Raw genomic sequence first — 19,377 nt, 5'->3', positions numbered from 1 at the left:
AGAATCTAAAATTTTTGAAGTCAACACAGCGCATTTAAGTTCATTACCTTCCTCGTCCAGTTTTATACGAGCAAGTGCGTCAGCTACATTGTTTTCCTTACCCGGTTTATATTTTATTGTGATATTATATTCTTGGAGTTTTAAAGCCCATCTTATTAACCTGGGCGTTAGGGTTTTTCCCGAGTAAAGTCTACCAACAGCCGCATGATCCGAAAAGACAGTTACTGGCGATTTGCCGAAATAAACTCGAAATTTGTGTGCAGCCATTAATACGGCTAATGTTTCTCTTTCTGTAGCTGTATAATTCCTTTGTGTTTGATTCAATGTTTTACTAAAAAATGCCAGCGGATGGTTATTTTGCATAAGAACCGCCCCACCGCATAGTCTGATGCATCTGCCGCAATTTCCAGGTTTTCGTCCCCCTCAGGGAATTTTAAAACAGGGGCATTAATAAGCGCTTCTTTTAATCTTTCAAAAGCCGTGTTAGCTTCCGCTGTCCACGTAAATTTACTCTTTTTTCTTTTGATTACTAAGAGTGGTTCAACAATATTAGCGAAATCTTTTATGAAAGATCGATAGTAAGAACATAGTCCAAGGAAAGACGAAAGTTTCTTGGCGGTGTTGGGCGGTGGGAAATTCTTAATAGCTTTTATTTTTGAATCTTGCGTTTCTATACCCTTTTGCGAAATTTTATAACCGAGATATTTAAGTTCTTTAGTTGCGAACTTGCATTTTGAGGCGTTAATTGTAAGACCGGCCTCTTTTAATAATTAAAAAACTTGTTCGAGGTCATTATTGTGTTGTTCCAACGTACTTCTCGTTATAATTATATCATCTAGATAAATTAAAGTTGATTTTCCTAGGACAGGCTTTAGAACAATGTCCATAGCTCTCTGGAATGTTGATGGGGCCCCACACAACCCAAAGGGCATGCGTAAAAATGCATAAGTGCCCGATTTTGTTATAAACGCGGTTTTATGTATATCTTCGGGTCTCATAGCTATTTGATAGTAGCCAGACGTTAAGTCCAAAGTAGACATATATCTTGTCGATTTGATCTGTCTAATGATCTCGTCTATAACCGGCAAAGGGTAAATTGGAAATTTGGTAATACTATTTAGTTTTCTGTAATCAATAGCAAACCTCCAAGCCCTTTTATCCGAAGGAGGAAACTCGTTCTTTTTCCTACATAGTACGACTGGACTCGCGTACTCACTATTTATGGGCGTTATTATTTTATTCTTTAACATCTCCTGAATATGTTCTTCGATGATTAGGTCTTTTTGTTTGTCATAACGGTATGGCTTAGTCCTACAAGGTTTTTCGGCATTTAATTGAATCTTATGTGTTATTATTTGGCAGTTTCCGGGTTTTTCTGAAAACAAATGAGAAAAATTACTCACCACTTGCTGTATTGCTTTACTTTCATGGTCATTCAGATGGCTAAGGTCCACTTCAGGTGTCTCCACAGGTTCCACCACCCTCTGGTCCATCTCCAACACCACAGAACTATCTTGAAAATTTAATTTGGCCCTCGCGGCCCTTAAAAAGTCCATACCTAAAATAAGAGAGTGTTGGAGGTGTTTCACCACAAAAATTAATACTTTGAGATTTTCCTCTTTTACCTGTACGTTTAATGCTACTTTCCCGATGCAGTGACATGTTTTTCCTTGCGCCGCTATAATTTCCGTATTTCTGGTTTTAAAGAGTCGTATCCTATAAAAATTCTTTTTGAAGAACTTTTCACTCATGAAATTGCCTTCTGCCCCTGTATCGATGAGGGCTTCTACTGGTACATCGCCAACCAGGACTTGTATAATTGGTAGCTGTGAGTTTTTTACGATGACTGTATTTAGATGTCTATTTGAGGGTTTTTCTAAAACTTCCGGGGTCTGGACCCTCCCTTTCACAGGCCCCTCTAGTCGTTTAAAGCTTTCCTTTCAATCTGTGTCTTCTGGGTACGCGGATGCTTATTTTCAAATTTTCTTTTTGGGCCTTGCCCTTCAAGTTTCGATGCGTTAGCTTGATAGTTCTTTCCCCCATACGAGCGATTTCCATTTCTTGTTTCCTTCTTCCTTCTGGTACTTTGAGAATATGTTTCCCCTCTCGCTCTTTCCGCGATTCTGGGATTTTGAAACTTCACCGCCAATTCGAAAAGTTCCTGCAATGTGGTTGGGTTTCTAACTTCAAAGTAGTCTTGGACAGCGGGTAACAATCTTGGTAATATTATTTCAATAATCTCCGCATCGGGTTTTTTCCCATACAACATATCCGTTAGCTTGATTTTTCGTAAAATAAAGTCCGTCAATTGTGCTGTATCCCGTTGATAGAAACTATATAGCTCGGCTTCCAGCCGTGCGCGATCTTTCACTATGGGGAAGGCCTTTACTAACGATTTTTTGAAATTTTCAAAAGTATACGTCGGGCTTCCAAATTCACCTAGAAGAAATTTGCCTATATTTTTCCACCATAGCGCGGCCTGTCCTCTTAGTGCTGATGTGGCGATAGCAACTTTTTGTCTTTCGGGCACAGGATAGAGCTGAAAGTGGTTTTCTATACCTTCTAAAAATACGGACACCGAATTTTTTCCGTCGAAATAGACGTTTGGCTTGATTGATGCTCTCAAAGTCTGGACCAGGTATCCAAATCCTTCGAACTGCGTTGTCATTTCTTGGTGTTGTCCAGCGGCTTCCATCCAGTTTTCAGCCATTTCAGTTCGATAAGTGTTCGGGCGCCAATATAACGTTGCGCGCCTCTAACTAGCACGCAACCAAGAGGTGACTGTGAAAGCTTGTATAAACCACAGAGTCTTATAAAGGGTTTAAGTCCCTTTTTATTCAACGTACTAATTTACAATTGCGTGCTCTTGACGCTTACAAACGGTGCCAACTCGGCAGTCAAAATAAAAATAAAAACCTGAAAAGAAATTAAAGACAATATTCTAACTACGAGGCTCTCTCAAATAACTAACTCACCGCGTTTTACAATACGGCTGCTAATTCAGCAGACTTGAAGCTCACTGGAACAATTGCAACTACTTCCCGCCAAGCACATAGGCCGCAACGCGGGGTTTTTCAAATCTCTATAACTACCTCCGCGCTCGTTAAGTAAGAATAACTCTCTCTCACCGAACTTGTTTCCTTTTATTTAAATCATACTACTTCCGCTGATAATTTGAATGCTTGCGCGTTCTACTCAAATTTACATATTCTGGCATTGGCAGTTCCAGGGGAAAGTAAGGATTGACAGGAAAGATAGTTTAAACTTAAAATAAATGTTAGTTAAAATAAATATAAACCCTACAACTCTACAAGGCACACACACGATACTAACTGACTGCGGACCAGCTGGGTTTATATAGCTTTCGGCTTGTGTTCGAGAACATTCTGGGCTAAACCTGTAAGAATTCGTTTCAGAAGGTTCTCAATCAGCCCATATCGCGAATTGGGGCCATATGGCGTCCAAATTGGCGATTTCTCGCCAAATGGGGCTACCTGGGCTTCCCTTGCCATTTTATGGCAACCCCAAAACTGCTTTGCGGGGAAGCTATCTTACCGCGCCTGTACATTTCGTAACAATATTTATTCATGGATTTTGATACTTACACTTGATTTGCATATGCTCTCAAAATTTAAATGATATTGTAGATTAGTTCGCAGCAATATTAATCATTTATTTGTTTGCAATTAAATTTCATTATTTGAATTTATTGACTTTAAATTTGTTTTGTTAAATTCAAAATTCATTCCTTGCAGCAATGGCGCAAGGAAATTATTTAAATTTAATTTAACTTTACTATTTTCTTTTGAAACAATTATATATATATATATATATATATAATTTGATGCTAATAATACATGCTGAAAATGTCATATACAGCGGCAATTTCCTTATACAATATGGCTGAAACCTTCCAACCAATTCAACAGAGATAGTAAAATGACAAAAATACTGATAATAAAATAATAAATCCTGCAGTTTTAATTTACCTGTGAAAGGTTACAGCTCCTTCTTTTACAAAATTTTCTCTACACCGATAGGCACTGCAGTGGATAACCTTTTCTTCTTAAATTTTATGTAACAAAGCAGAGCAATCGTCTTTCGTCCCATAGAAATGAATGTAAAATATATCAGGACTCGGAATTCGGCCATAAGTCACGTGTCATTAATGCTGGAACTGGTTGGAGGTTGCAGATACGTTCTGTACCAGTATATATCTCATTGGTTCAAACATACTGGGAGTTGCTTTGATTGTAACAGCTGCGCAGGGAGACTTAACCACAAGATCCATTTCAGACATAATAGGATCGTGATAGACGACACTTTTGATGGCTTCCCACAAGAAGAAGTTAAGCTCGATAAATCCGGTGAGCATGGGGGACAGGTGACAGGTGAATGCAGGGCCCGGACACCCGGACGGCTTAATATGACAAATCGGGTGTCATCTAATTAGAACAACACAACCCTGGCGACTTCTTGAGAGGGCTGCATCGGGAATATATTAATGGAGAATATGTGGTATTTACGTGGCCAATCAAGGGCGTGTGCATATATATGCTTCAGTATACAATTAATAAAAAGTTTCATACACAGGTACATTGGTGGTATAGGTACATTGGATACATATGTATATTGGTCTAAGGGGTTAATGAGATAGGCAAACAATAAACACTTATACATTAAAAGAAATGAAACACTGACGCAACTGGCGCAATAATGCAGAAGATGACAATTAATGAATACACGTAATCGTGTGTCATCCTATATGACTATACATAAACTACTAGAAATGATATGCATAAACACATACGAATGATGGCGATAAATGAAAACACATATTCATACATTATTCTACTGGACTATACACACATCAATAAAAATGATACATACACACCTATACGTTGACAGAAATGATACACTGAGAATGAAAATTGTGTATCAGTGTGAACGATGACAATTAAAGGTTACACATATTCGTGTATTACCTTACTTGGCTATACATATATATTAGTACAAATGATACACTTAAACACTTATACATTAATGGAAATGAAATACTGAAACTTATACATTATACGATAGATGAAGAATAATGGTAACACGTAATCGTGTATCTAAGTGGCTATACATACAGTAACAGAAATGATACACTTATACATTAATATACATTTATAACATGGTAAATGATGCATTTATACATTAATAGAAATGGTACACTGACAATGATATTTTCACATTAATACGAAAGATGACAAGTAATGATAACACATAATCATGTATTACTGCTCATTATCTACTGCGCTATGCGTACATGAATAGAAATAAGACATTTTAAGCACCTATAAGTTGACAGAAATGTTGCACTGAGTCTAATGCTTGTGCATCATTGCGAGAGATGACAATTAATATTTACACATGATGGCGTATCGTCCTACGTGGCTATACATACATTAGTAGAAGTGCTACACTTTAACATTAATACTAGAAACGACACACTGAAGATGGTACTTGTGGATAAATATGAAAGATGACGATTAATAAAAATACATGAACATAAATTATCCTACATGGCTATGTATATATTATTAGAAATGAAACCTTTAACACGTATACATTAATAAAACTGATACACTGAATTGTGTATTAATGCGAAAAATGACAAATAATGATTATACATACTCGTGTGTTATCCTACATGGCAATATAGACATTAGTAGAAATGATACGCTTAAACACTGATACATTACTACAGAAGATGCACTGAAAATGGTACTTGTACGGTAAAACGATATATGACGATTAGTCATAACACAAAATCCTGTGTTATTCTACATGGCTTTACATACATAGACAGGGATGGTACACTTAAACGAATGATGTGCGTTGGATACAAAAGTGCGTTGATCTAGATAGTTAAAACTAAAGTAATGGTATGCAACAATTATTGGAGATGCACTGGTGATTAATGAGATAATGAATGACAATTAATAACATAGGTAAGAATGAGTGACAATTAATGAAGGCACGATACATAAGCACATTGCCATAGGTACATTGGATATAAAGGTTGGTTATGTGGAAAGGATAGAGTTGTGGTTAAGCCGAATCACACAAGTCCTAGCCAAATGCTTGCGGTCTGTCCATAATACTTTTGAGTATTTTAAGTACAGCTGGTTGGCGAATAAAGCATCTTTTATAGGCTGGATCTGTGTTGTAAAACGGCATGTGCCACTCTCCTGTTAGTGGGCAGAAGGTGACATAATGGTCCGGGCTACCTGGCTGGCCACACACACAGATGTTGGTGTTTGTTATTCTTCGCTCTAGAAAATATTCGGGGAATGGACCATGACCCGTTATAAATCTGGTGATGTGTGGCTGAGATATCTGTTTGTTAAGGCTGACTTTGTGAGCGAATTCGTAGCTCCTTCTTCCTTGCGGAATAGAATTCCACTCTTCCTGCCATTGCTTGAGTGCGGCGTTTAGAACAGCCTTCTTTACATAAGATTTTGGCAATTTTATTGCCAGTTGTTCCGAATCGAGATTGCTCGCGGTTTCTTTGGCTAGTAAATCTGCCTTCTCATTCCTCTGGTGTCCAGCGTGTGCTTTAATCCAGAAGATGAGGATGCGTCCTTCGTGCTGATGCAGGGTTTGCTGAATGCGCCCTATGATGGGCGACCTGTGAAAAGGATTCCGAATTGCATGAATTGCTAACAGGCTGTCGGTGTATATTTGCGCGGTGGAGTAGCTAAATTGACTCGCTGCTAGGATTGCCTGACGTATGGCTTCGGCTTCCGCCTGAAAGACTGAGTTGCCTGCGCCCAGAAAGCCTTTCCAAGACCTTAAGGTGCTTCCATTTCGTTTGAGCGTGGGGGACAGAGAACTGGTCCACTACGTCCAATCCATCGATACAGAAATGTTCTGCTCAAATGGCTACGAACATCCACTACAAAATGAGCAGGGGCCCCATCATGTTGGAATCACATGTTTCGCCTTAGATTTGGGGGAACATAGTTTTCAAGCAAATTGGCAAGAACCTGCTCCAGAAAGATCAAATATTCTGAATTCGCGACATTAAAATGGTCCGTCGGTGTCAGGCATGTTTGGCGTCTGATGGTGCAAACTTCAAGCATCTGTTGTAACATTAAAGCTGTCGGACACCATTTGTAATTCATGTCCAATAAATGTTTTAAATTAATCACCCTTGTTTCTTTTCCCATCTTCTACCTCTGCTATCACTTACCCCTGACATTTCCGGGTATAGGTTCCTATGCAATTCTTAATCCTTATGATGTGGCCTACCTTCCCTAGAAGTTTGTCGCAAACTTTACGGTACACCCTGTATATATATACACACACACACACACACACACACATATATATATATATAGATTTTGTACTACCGATTGCAATTAAAAAGGTAGATACACACCTAGATGTTATAGCAGTGTTATATGCAAAATATTAACGTTCTAAGTTTAATTGTATCTGAATTATGCGAGATACATATATACAGGTAAGTACGTACATACGTGACGAAAGAATCCTTTCCGAGTCCATTTTCAATTCATTTTGCAATTCGCTTTCGAGCCCCTTATTCTGTCCGTACGTACAGATGTCACGCAAAAAAAAAAAAAAAAAAAAAAAAAAAAAAAAAAAAAAAAAAATCTTCCGAATTAATTAGGGAATTGTCAAAAAGGATATTTTTGTTGAAATATTATGTACGAAAATTTTTCTGGATTACAATACTTCCTTTACTTCAAAAGCCTAGCATCTGGAAGAAATTCCTTTATACTTCCTTGTACGAAGTAAAAAGGAAGTATTGTAATCACGAAAAGTTTCAGGCAGCATATTTCAACGAAAATATCCCATTTTGACCTCTTTCAAATGCAATTTTTTGATGTATTTCCGTGATATATGTACGTAAGGACAGAATAAAACATTCTTTTCCTCCAAAAAAATTATAAAACTGCTTTAAAAGGAATTCTGAAGAGAATTTTTCGTGGCGTCTGTACGAACGTATGTACGTACGTATCTCAAAACGTATAACTCAAAAACGAGTAGCCTCAGAACGTTGATATTTTGTATGTAGGACTGGTATAACATGTAGATGTGCACCTCGTATTTTGGTTGCAATCGGCCGCACCAAACGTATGTAAATATATTTATATATATATATCCACTCTGTTATCCAGTTCAGTGATCTCAATTTCTTTACTCTTATATGTTTGTAAATTGTACATTTTTTGCTTTAAAAATGATTGAATTATGTTGTTCTTATCTTCCGGTTATGGTTTTTATGCCTTTAGTAAATCTGTATGCAATATTTTTAGAATTATCAACAATTTTAAAATTGTTTAAGTGCCGCTAAGCCTAATAATGTTTTTGATGGCGGCCATTGCTCTTGTTTACATTTGAAACAGCAGGATAGCGGATTTGTTGCCAATCTAGAGAAACTGAGCTTAGCTTTATTATAGTATTTGAATAGAACATGTGGCAACGATTAGATAATTCTTTAAATGATATAAATTTTGTGCATTCTGAGTTATAATATGAACGAAATATAATACTGTTAAGTGAACCTAGTCGCCAGTGTCGCTATGGTAAACAAAGTGAATTTTAAAGAATGCATTTATTCTATTGTGGTTTATGCGGTGCCGGCGAAGTAGGTTTAATTCAATCTAATAAGTTTAAATGAAATGCAAGAAAAAATGCGTATAATTTAATATTTCGTACAAGGAAGTCATGTGGTGTACACATCAGATTTTTTTAGTTAAGTGAACATCTGCAGATAATTTTATCTTAATGATTTTAAATTTAATTTATAGATTGTCAGTGCAAGAATGGAAAGTGTATTGTAAATGACAAAGGACGACAAGTCTGCCAGTGTCCTCCGGAATTTGGTCTCTATACTGATAAAGTATGCAAAGGTATGTATAAAAAGGCTTGTTACTTTTTCAGAGGAGTTATTCTACTGAAAATGTTTAGTTAACCCTTTGACGCGCGGTTGTAACGCCCTGAAACCACAAATTTTCGAATTTTGTTCTGCTTTTCTTTCCAAACGTTTAGAGTGAAAATCAATTGATTACTGATCTTTCACCTCTAAATAACAGAAAATAACTGCAGAATCATACATGTTTTAGGTCTTAGTACTTCAAATCGGATGCTTTTTAAAATTCGTTTTCAATGAGACAAAATAACTTCCTTTTATTAATATAAACAACTTTAAATTTCAAAAGTTATTCATCGCACATCATGATTTTTATCATAAAAAATAAAAAATTGCAATAATTAAACTGCATATAACCTCTATATGTATGGCATTTGCTTTGTGGTCAGGAATGTCAGAAACTGTAATTTCATTAGTTAGCAATTATATTTCACGGCTTTCAAGAAAACAAATGAGAATCCCTTTATCCTCAGCATAATCTGAAAATGTTGTACTTTTACAAGATACGCAAGATGTATTCCGTGGCTTTTAAAACTAAAAGAAGATTTTAATATGCCTCAAACTCTACAGATAAAGATATTCAAAGACAATTAGTCAACAATGAAACTTTTTTAATATGAAAACTACAGGTCTGCACAAAACACAAACTGACACGAAATTTCATCACACACGCAAATCACATAATAAGGACATTATAAATCTGTCTGTTTCAACAGAGCAAATGGTTGCTGCCATTCTGACTAGCAAGGAACTTATAGAAGAATTTAGTATTTTTTGCGTAATAAAACGCGCAAACTCGAGACAAATCCTCCAAAAAGGTATCAGATTGGTGCGATAAAGTTAAATGTGATCTTTTCAGCCATTCAGCACTTCTGCCATTCTACCATCCGGTCTTTTCGAAAATGCTCCCATTGTAAGCTCTCTCCCTAAAACGTATGTTATGTTTGAAAGGACTGAATAAGTTTATATAAATGCTTTTTGAACATTTAGCTTATTCATTTATTGTACCTATTTCTGAAGTTTTTCGACCTGTTTTGTTCTGCTCAAACTGAGTAATGCTTCTTTCTATTTAGATAAAGAATTCTGGTTTATCGTAAATTGTGATTCTTTTGTAACTGCGATAGAAGATAGCTTATTAAACACTTTGTTTGGTTTACTTAACTACAGCAAAGAAGTCGAGTGCTGTCTGTCTTAGGTGAGAGAAGTCTTTGTGGTCTTGTTTTTAACGGAAACTAGCTTGTATATATGTTACACATGAGGAAAACATGGAAACACCTATGCAGCCAGCCCATTCGTTGGAATTAGAACCCCAGACAGAACTACCAGCGCTCAGCGATTTTACTGCTGGGCCGCTGGTAGGCCCAACTAAACGCCTGAGCAAAGTGTTTAAAGCCCCGTTCACAAGAGCAGATTCTACCGGTAGCGAAAACCGGTTCTTCCAATGTGTCCCGTTCACATGGCACAAGCATTAACTGCCTCGCCGAATTGGAGGTAGAACTTGGTTGAATGTTCCTTACCTCTCGGGAGCAGGGCAAGTGGGGAGATTTCCCGTACTATACTGCGCGGTTCACTTAATTTTAGTTACTGTTCGCTGGACTGTCAGCGAAACAATCGCGCTGATAGATGTCTGGGGATGCGACAGCATACCCCAAAAAATTAGATAGAACTGTACAAGATACGAAAATTATAGACAAATGCAGACAATATTATCTGATGCTAGGTATTCCAGAAATATCGTTCAAATTAAAACTAAAGTTAAGACAAGTGCATATCAGCTTCAACGCGACAAGGAACTCGGTACCTTTTGAATGATTTTTTTAAAAAAAAATTAAGCATTTTCATCTACTTTTTATGAATATTATTAAATGGTTTGGCGAGACAAAAAAGTTTTTGCTAGTAATTTTTTTAATTTAAATTTTTGAAAAAAATTTTTACAATTAAAATGTTTTTCTTCTCCTACAATTTTCAATGTCTCCCCCCAGGTTTTTTTTGTTGTATTTATTACAGTGTTTTTAATAACTTCAAGGAATGATTTTGCAATTAATGAACTAGTTTCTGAGAAAAAAAATACACTTTTATCTAAAGTCTTTAAAACAACTATGATCTCAGTCACATTTTCATTTCAAATAATTTTTCCTTTCAGTATTTTGCAAAATCCATCCTTGTTTCTATAAAGCATATGATTTTAAATAAGCAGTAAAAATAATAAAAAATTAGTCCATACCTGTATATGTTTTAGGACTTTAAGTAAAAGGTTTTATTGAAAAAAATGCAAAAGTATTCTCAGTTTGCATTTGGAGTTTAAAGAATACAAACTGTCTAAATAGACATTTAATCATTTCAAATCTTTAAAATTTTATTACTGAATTTCAATACACACACACACACACACACACACACACACACACACACACACACACACACACATATATATATATATAAATCAAACCTAGTGCTATTTATTCAATCGGTAAATATAAACATAAATTAGAACCCCTTTTTTTAAAACCTTATGTTGCCAGAAAAATTGCAAGAACTCATAAAACGCAAGCAGAATTTTTCTTTACCTGTTTTTGTTTTGTAAAACACGTTCAAAACAATTTTAATACATTAATTAATTATAATGTTGCGTGCGTACGGGATCGTAATAAATTGATAATAGTTCGTAAATAATTATCATTGCACTCAAATCCGATGATAGCTTAATTAAATTTATTTTATCAACATAAACACTTCAAAGTTCTGGAATTTTCTACAGAAATACTCGTACAAGTGTTTAGAATATCACTAAGTATAATAAGTAGTTATGCTTCAATCTACGAGTAATAAGAACGTTAAACACAACGGAATGCAAAGCGCATCTTAAGAGAAAGTTAATATAAATATTCAGAAATATCTCCAATCTCACGCTGAACTAACAACTGGCAACAATAACAACTTATATAGTATAAATAATGTCATAAAAATAGTGTGGTATAATGAGATTATTACTTTGAAACCGATGTTTCGAATTGGTGCCCAAGAAGAACCAATATTTCCCATTCTGCTTCATTGCATATATTTCAAAAAAGTAAAAAAATCGTCCAATTAATTTCCTTTATCATTTTTTTTAAATGCGAAAAGTTTGTCTTATAAGCTGTGGAAATGTCGGAAGTTTGTAACCGATTTATTTTTAGATATGAAATTTTATAATTAATGGGCGTCAAAAAGTCTAAAAATATGAACGATTTTTAAAAATTCTCCCAAAATATTTTTAAAAAAAATTACGCTAAAAATTTCAGTTAATTTTTATTCTCCACAGTGCGTTATGGTGCAAACTATAAAATTCTGAGATTCTCAGTTTATTTGTTAATATTTGCAAAAAGTCGTTTCAACTTTAAATTTGAAAAAAAAAAAAAAAAATCTAATCCTCTAAAACTCAAAAGCGTGACACCACATCCACAAGCAGGGTATATACAAAGTTTGAGTTCTATATCTTATTGGGAAGCAGTTTAAAAATCCATGACCATCTTTTAACCATAGCGACAATCACCAAGATAACAGCTTATAAAATAATAATAATTAAAAAGCATATATTTTTCAGGAACCATTACGAAAGTTCAGGTACCAGTTGCGAAAGTATAGATTACAAAATTAACAACAATAAACAGCGTTAAAAAATGTGTAAACAGTATTAGAAATCTGCCAATTCGGAGACGTGATTGTTCACAGAGGCTTAGGTGTAAAGGGGAAGGCAGAGGGTGGTCTTCTGGACGGGTCCTAAAGACGAAACTCCTTCATATCTCCTTTTTTTCCTCCTGCTAACGGCAGCTGTGCGAAGGAGCGTTGCATGTGAACGGAGCTTAAGATTTAAGTACACGCTCATCAATTTCAAAACACCAGCGCTTATGTTTCAACCTCAAGTAACGCTGTTAATTATAACTAATGCTTCATATAAATTTTGCTGTTGATTTGATTTGACTCTCCGAAAGCACGCAGCAGGCAAGCGTTTAATAATTTGCCTCATTTTTATCCCTCCTATATATTAAGTGTTTGTTTTAATGTTTATTTTTGGGCTGGGTGTGCTTTTCATATATTCTTAATGCAACTTCATCGCTTTCATCTTCCGTTTTACTAAATTTTGCTTTCTTATGCTTACTTCTTAGAGTTATTGCAACCGTATTTTGGAATAATCTGAAGCTGCTTTGAAACGGGCTCATCAGTTCATTACTTATTTGTCTGCCATTTACCTTATAAAAATTTTTCAAAATTTCTAATTTTTTTTGGAGTGACTGCTGAGTTTGGAATAGCAGACAACAAAATTATTTTTTGTCTCCTCCCGATGGCATACGTATAGTTTTATTATCCACTATTTCATTTTAGCGTTATTTCTTCTTTTTTTTTGTTTTTCAAAATAAAGGAAATTCACGGCATTTTGATATACTGCTATGCGTTAACGGTATTTACTTCAGTATTAACACTCTGGTATATCATTGTACGTATTCCGTGGAACTTGGATTTTAAATTTAAAAATTTATGTGTCTACAGATAAAAATAAAATAAATTAATGTGTTTAAAACCCATTCTACATTCATATCGGAACAAACCATATTCAATAATAAAAAAAATAAAATAAAGCGTTTAAAACCTACATTCTACATTCATCTCGGAAAAAAAATTAAAATAAATTAATGCGTTAAAACCCATTCTACATTCATCTCGGAACAAGCCATATTCAATAAGAAAAAATGCACAGTGGTAAATAGCATAAAAGGTGCAAAGAATGATGAAAAAGGGGAAAAAAAAAGTATATTTTTCTCTTTCTCTGCTTTGTCATCATAGGGCTGAAATTCCGAACTAACAATGACACAATTTAAAAATTAGAGTTTAATACTTAAAATAATCTCAGAAAATTAATCAAAGTAATTTATTCATTTACTAATCCAACTCTTACAGGCTGCAGTAAGTATGGAAAAATTTGCAAAATTACATAAATATACTTAAAAATCTATACTATATTGAGCAGACTGAGTCTGAAAAACCAATCATGTAAACACATGCAATCCAACTTACTAATAATAAAACCCTGCGAATTTGATACGCTAACGCCTCCCCCCAAAAAACAATAAAAATTAAAAATACTAAAAGAGTTCTTAAACCTGTAATATTAGAGCAATAATTATTTAGAAATTAAATTACACACACACACACACACACACACACACACATATATATATAGGTTGCAAAGAAGACTACAGATTAAGATGTGCTAAAGCTTAAAGCACATTTGTTATTGCAATTCCAAAGCTTACACGTAACACCAAGTTAAAGCAATTACTAAACTAAAGCAGTTAAATAATGTGCGAAAATCCTAATAGAAATACTACAAAATAAACTACAAAAATAAAATTGGAAATTAGAATTTTTGTTAAAAAACCTAAACTACTACATTAAATTTTGTATTTTAAAAATCAAAGACACTTTAAAGAAAAAGAAATTACATACAAAAAATTGTAAACTAAGGTCAATGAGCTCAATTTGAGGTTTCAGACAGACTTATCAAGGGAAAAGTGCTTGAAATCTCTAGTTTAGCTAATGATAAAGGCACGTTTCGTCGACCGAGACAATTGAGACTGAAAGCGATAATACATAATTAAAATTATTAAATTAATATAATTTATTCTAGCTAAGTCTTAATAGCTTCATCCCTATATATATATAGGGACGAAGGACACATACGGACGACTTCAGTATGTACATACGCAATCTTAAAATACCAAACTCAAGTCAGGCTCCATTTAGATCGACGAGTGACTTATCACTCCTTCTTCTGAAGCAAAACTCATTTGAAGTTTCTGAAGAAAACTTTTTTTATTATAACTTACCACAAATACACAACTCGTACTTTACATCTAAGGTCAACAAACAAATATTCGATTAAACTTTAAAAAAAAGTAACGTTTGGAATTTCGAAAGCAACGCCCTAATCTAAACTGACTCAGGATTCTAAACAAGCGAGCTAACATGACTAGGCAATAGGCTAAAACATATCTAGTTAATTCCAAGAGCTAAGTAGGAAAACACGAATCTCAGCGTCCCTGCCGTAATTCCATTAACTAATTTCAGGAGCTTTATTCATTAACTCTATCCTATATGTACGCTAACTAATTTGCGTTCCGGTGGGGGACGACGAAATTCGAAAGGATAGTAAAGATAAAAATAATAAGATAGTGAATTAATTAGTAGGAAAATTTACATGTGTTTTACAAAACCATCGGTAATGGTTACCGATTATATATTGGTAACCATTATACCGATATACGAGTATAATCATATATCGGTAAGCATTACACCGATATATAATCATATATCGGTAAAATGGTTATTACCATATACCGACGCACGTATGTTGCGTGCGCAGGGGTTTGTAATAGATTGAATGAACACCAAACCGAAGTTAGCTTGATAAATTTATTTTATCCAAACAAACACTTCCCAGTTCTGGAACGTTCCACAAAATTGCTCGTAAAGTTCTTCACAGTATCACAGAGCACAATCAGTAGTCACACTACAAACTATTAGGAACGTTAAACACAACAGCATGCGAAGCCCATCTAAAAGGCGAAGCTCTCACGAATATATGAATACTCCGAAGTCGTTCTGAACTAACAACTAAGAAACTGATACGCTCTCTGGTCTTATATAGCTTTCCTCCGGCTTACCTTCTGCTTCCCGAATTTACTGTAACACATATGAGGGACTTATACGATTATAGCTAATATAGGAATCATTTACATTTATTCATTTACAATATCCATTACCGTTACACAGGGACCAGACAAAAATGTCACCGAATGGTTGCCAAGATTGGCGACTTTTGGCAATTCCTTGCCAAATTTAGCGAGAAAATTAATCACCAAAACCTTTGCAAGTTTGGCGATAACCGTTTACTCAATGTTAAACGTACGCTTATAATGTTACAATGTTAATTTACGTAATGCTTATAATTAGCAAGATAACCATTTACTCAATGTTAAACAGACTTTATTAAATAGACTTCTAGGTTGATCTTTACATTATGGTAACTTGGCGTTTTTTTTTGCGAAAATTTGGCGACCAATTCTCCTACAGCAACCCTCTATTTTTTTTTCCCGCCGCCATTTTGTCTTCACGAAGTAAAGACATGTTTCTTTTCTTTTTATCTACTGAACACTTCTTCCAACAATCTACTAGCCGAATTACACTTATGCTAGAAATTTTATCTAACAAAACTGCTTAATCATCACAAATATTCACTGCAAAATTGGGAAAAAGTGCACAATACCATACTCCTTAGAGTTTTTCAAAATAACACATACAAATAAACCATGTACACGCCGATTTATTTTTACTTAAAAAAACATCCCAGAATTGCACAAAAATGGCATTGCGCACACTCTTCACTATATCCATGTACACTGCTTTTTTCTCATAAATTAGAAAAATTTCACGAAAATACATGACAATTTTCTCAATCTTTAAACCCGGTAAAAAGAACATATATGAAATTACCTGATCGCGAAAAAGTATTTACCCTTTCCAAATATGAACATTTCCACATATAAAATAAATAAAATATCCAAAAACTTTTACCTCTAAATCATCTATTACATTATACACGTCACCAACGAATTCATACCGCAACCATTACAAATACTTATTGTCAGATATTTAAATTATTTCCATGCACGTTTACTTCAACTAAAACGTATACCAAATTCCTACAAACATAAAATTCACAAAATAACTATCATTTAATTAAAATATAATTAAATTCAAAAATACTACTTAAAATATAAATGAGCACATACATTAAGTTAATACATACATAAATACCCATTTCGAATTCACTTTAGTTACGGCCATGGGATCCAAAAATTCACGAACACTGTTTCACACAACACAGAATAAAGCCAAATACAAAATTTCCAGATTTTTTCCCGATTTCCCCCCTTTTCCGATTAAAGAACCGTAATTCGTCCATTAATATCACATGACATATCCCATGATCTCTCATTTCCCTCACACAAAATAAGGCGTAATCGGAACTGAGTACTGCTCACATTATTACCAAAGTGCCAGGTAGTAACCTTTATCGCCTCCAAAATGTCGCCAAACTACCAGTTACCATATTGTAAAGATCAACCGACTTCTATTCTTAATTTTTCTACAGAGCGTTGTTTCTCCCAAGATTTTCCTGTTACATTATACAGAAAAATACAACAATTTCACAAAGTAGTTTACTAATATTATCTATCTATGTTCAAAATTCGTGCAATCTTACAAATAATTCACCTTGCCTCATTTATACTCTTTATTCATCCGGAAGGCGTAATGGAAACCGCACATGAGTTGATAAGTGTTAACGAAGTTCAACTAATAGTTTACACTATTAAATTAACGAAATACACGAAATAACGAAATTCGTTAATTTAATACACTATTAAATTAACGAAGTTTGTTGGTTGTGCATTAGCACCGAAGGCGTAATGAGTACGTTTCCTCAAGCACAGAATTAAAGAATCATAAGTCAGAAGATTAACTACGAAATCTTTATTTTATAAAATAGGATAATTTTGCTTAACTTAAGCATAACAAAAAGTAATAATGTTCAAGGACATTAAAATACTGAAGTATTGAAAAGAATAACTTACATAGAATCATCATCAGTACTAAATATCATCAGGCTTACCTATTTTAGGCAATAAGAAAAATAAACAGGACTATACTTTGCCATCGTACCTGAAAGAGAAGAAAGTACTACTGGATTAGACCTTTGGCCAGGTACAAGTAGCTGGGGTGAAAATCAAATATACTGCATTGCACACGAGCTTTACTTTCTCTCGCCAATATATACCTTGCGCACGTTCGTTTCGTATGCCTTTCGAGTTTCATTATGCAAAATACCTAAATTTATGCTAACATCGCCCCTGTTTTGCTAATGAAACTCATACCAATTGTAATTCATTCCTGCAAAACTGAAATTTAGCTTTAGGAATTGGTTTAGTCATAATATCAGCAACCATTTACTCTGTTGAAAGATAAGCAAGTTTTACTATTCCTTTGTTATTCAAGTCGCGTATATGATGAACTTTTGTATCAATATGTTTAGTGCGTGAACTGAATTTTTCAGATTCTACAAGTCTTACAGTAGACTGATTATCTTCAAATACCTTTATCGGTAGAGTTTGGGGTAGATTGAAATCTTCTGTTAATTTTAATAGCCATAATAGTTCTTGCGTAGCTTGCGATAGTGCAACATATTCAGCTTCTGCTGAGGATAAAGAAACACAAGTTTGTTTTCTTGAAAACCATGAAATACAGTTCCTTCCTAATAAAATAACACTTCCTGATGTAGATTTTCTATCTTCAATATCTTGTCCCCAATCAGCATCTGAATAAACTGTAATATTAGGTTCTTCACCCGACGAAATTTGTAAGGATAGGTTCTTTGTCGTGTTTAAGTATCTAATGATTCTTTTAACAGCATTCCAGTCCTTTTGACGTGGATTATTACACCTTCTGCTGAGTATGGGAGGTGAAGCTGTGATATCTGGTCTTGTGATAGACGATATATACAAAAGACTTCCAATAGCTTGGCGAAATTTATCATTTGAAGTTAGGAGATTTTCATCCTTGTTTAGGTTATAATAGTTCGTTTCCATTGGTGTGCTAGCGTGTTTCGCTTCTTCAAGTTGAAATTGCTTGACAAGTTGATTTATTTTATTTTTCTGCGATAAGAGATAACTTCCATCTTCCTTGCGATTTATTTCCATGCCTAAGAAATATTTAGCTTCACCAAGATGCGTTATTTGGTAACGTTTCTTTAAATCATTAATTGTTTGAAGAATTAGTCCTTCTTCTGTAGAACTTATTAGGATGTCATCAACATACACTATTAAATTAATTCTTTTATCACGAACCACTTTTGTGAAAAGACACGGATCTGCTTTGCTTTGACTGAACCCCAGATTCTTCAGTGTATTTTCAATTTCGGCATTCCAGCACCTAGCTGCTTGTTTGAGACCATAAATCGACTTCTGTAATTTACAAACTTTATGTCTTTCTTCCGGAACCACGAATCCTTCTGGTTGTTCCATATATATTTCGTCATTTAAGTTGCCGTACAAAAAAGCTGTTTTAACATCTAGTTGATGTACCTTGGCATTATTATACGCTTCTCATGCTAAGAAAACTCTTATCGTAGTGTGTTTCACTACTGGTGAAAAAGTTTCATCATAATCACTGCCGTATTTTAGAGTAAATCCTTTGGCTACTAAGCGTGCTTTGTATTTTATATTTTTACCAGTTTCATCATATTTTGTCTTAAACACCCATTTGCTGCGTACTGCATGTTTTCCTGGTGGTAATTCTGTAAGTTTATAGGTTTCATTTTCTTTTAGAGAATGTAT

General features: G+C 34.5%; 1 protein-coding gene across 7 annotated transcripts in view; it reads left to right on the top strand.

The window, feature by feature from the left end:
- The window catches only part of LOC118197659 (uncharacterized), a 126,973-nt gene that overhangs the window by 14,822 nt on the left and 92,774 nt on the right, over positions 1 to 19,377 (top strand). For all 7 annotated transcript variants that reach the window (XM_085827177.1, XM_085827178.1, XM_085827176.1 and 4 more), the window contains exon 4: positions 8,826 to 8,927. In XM_085827177.1, the coding sequence (XP_085683303.1) occupies positions 8,826 to 8,927 (102 nt within the window). The remainder of the gene's footprint in view (positions 1 to 8,825; positions 8,928 to 19,377) is intronic.

This window comes from Stegodyphus dumicola, chromosome 11, assembly GCF_044657685.1.
Source record: "Stegodyphus dumicola isolate Sdum_Otavi_A_Nest chromosome 11, ASM4465768v1".
Taxonomy (NCBI): domain Eukaryota; kingdom Metazoa; phylum Arthropoda; class Arachnida; order Araneae; family Eresidae; genus Stegodyphus; species Stegodyphus dumicola.
This window is presented reverse-complemented; position numbering and strand designations above follow the sequence as displayed.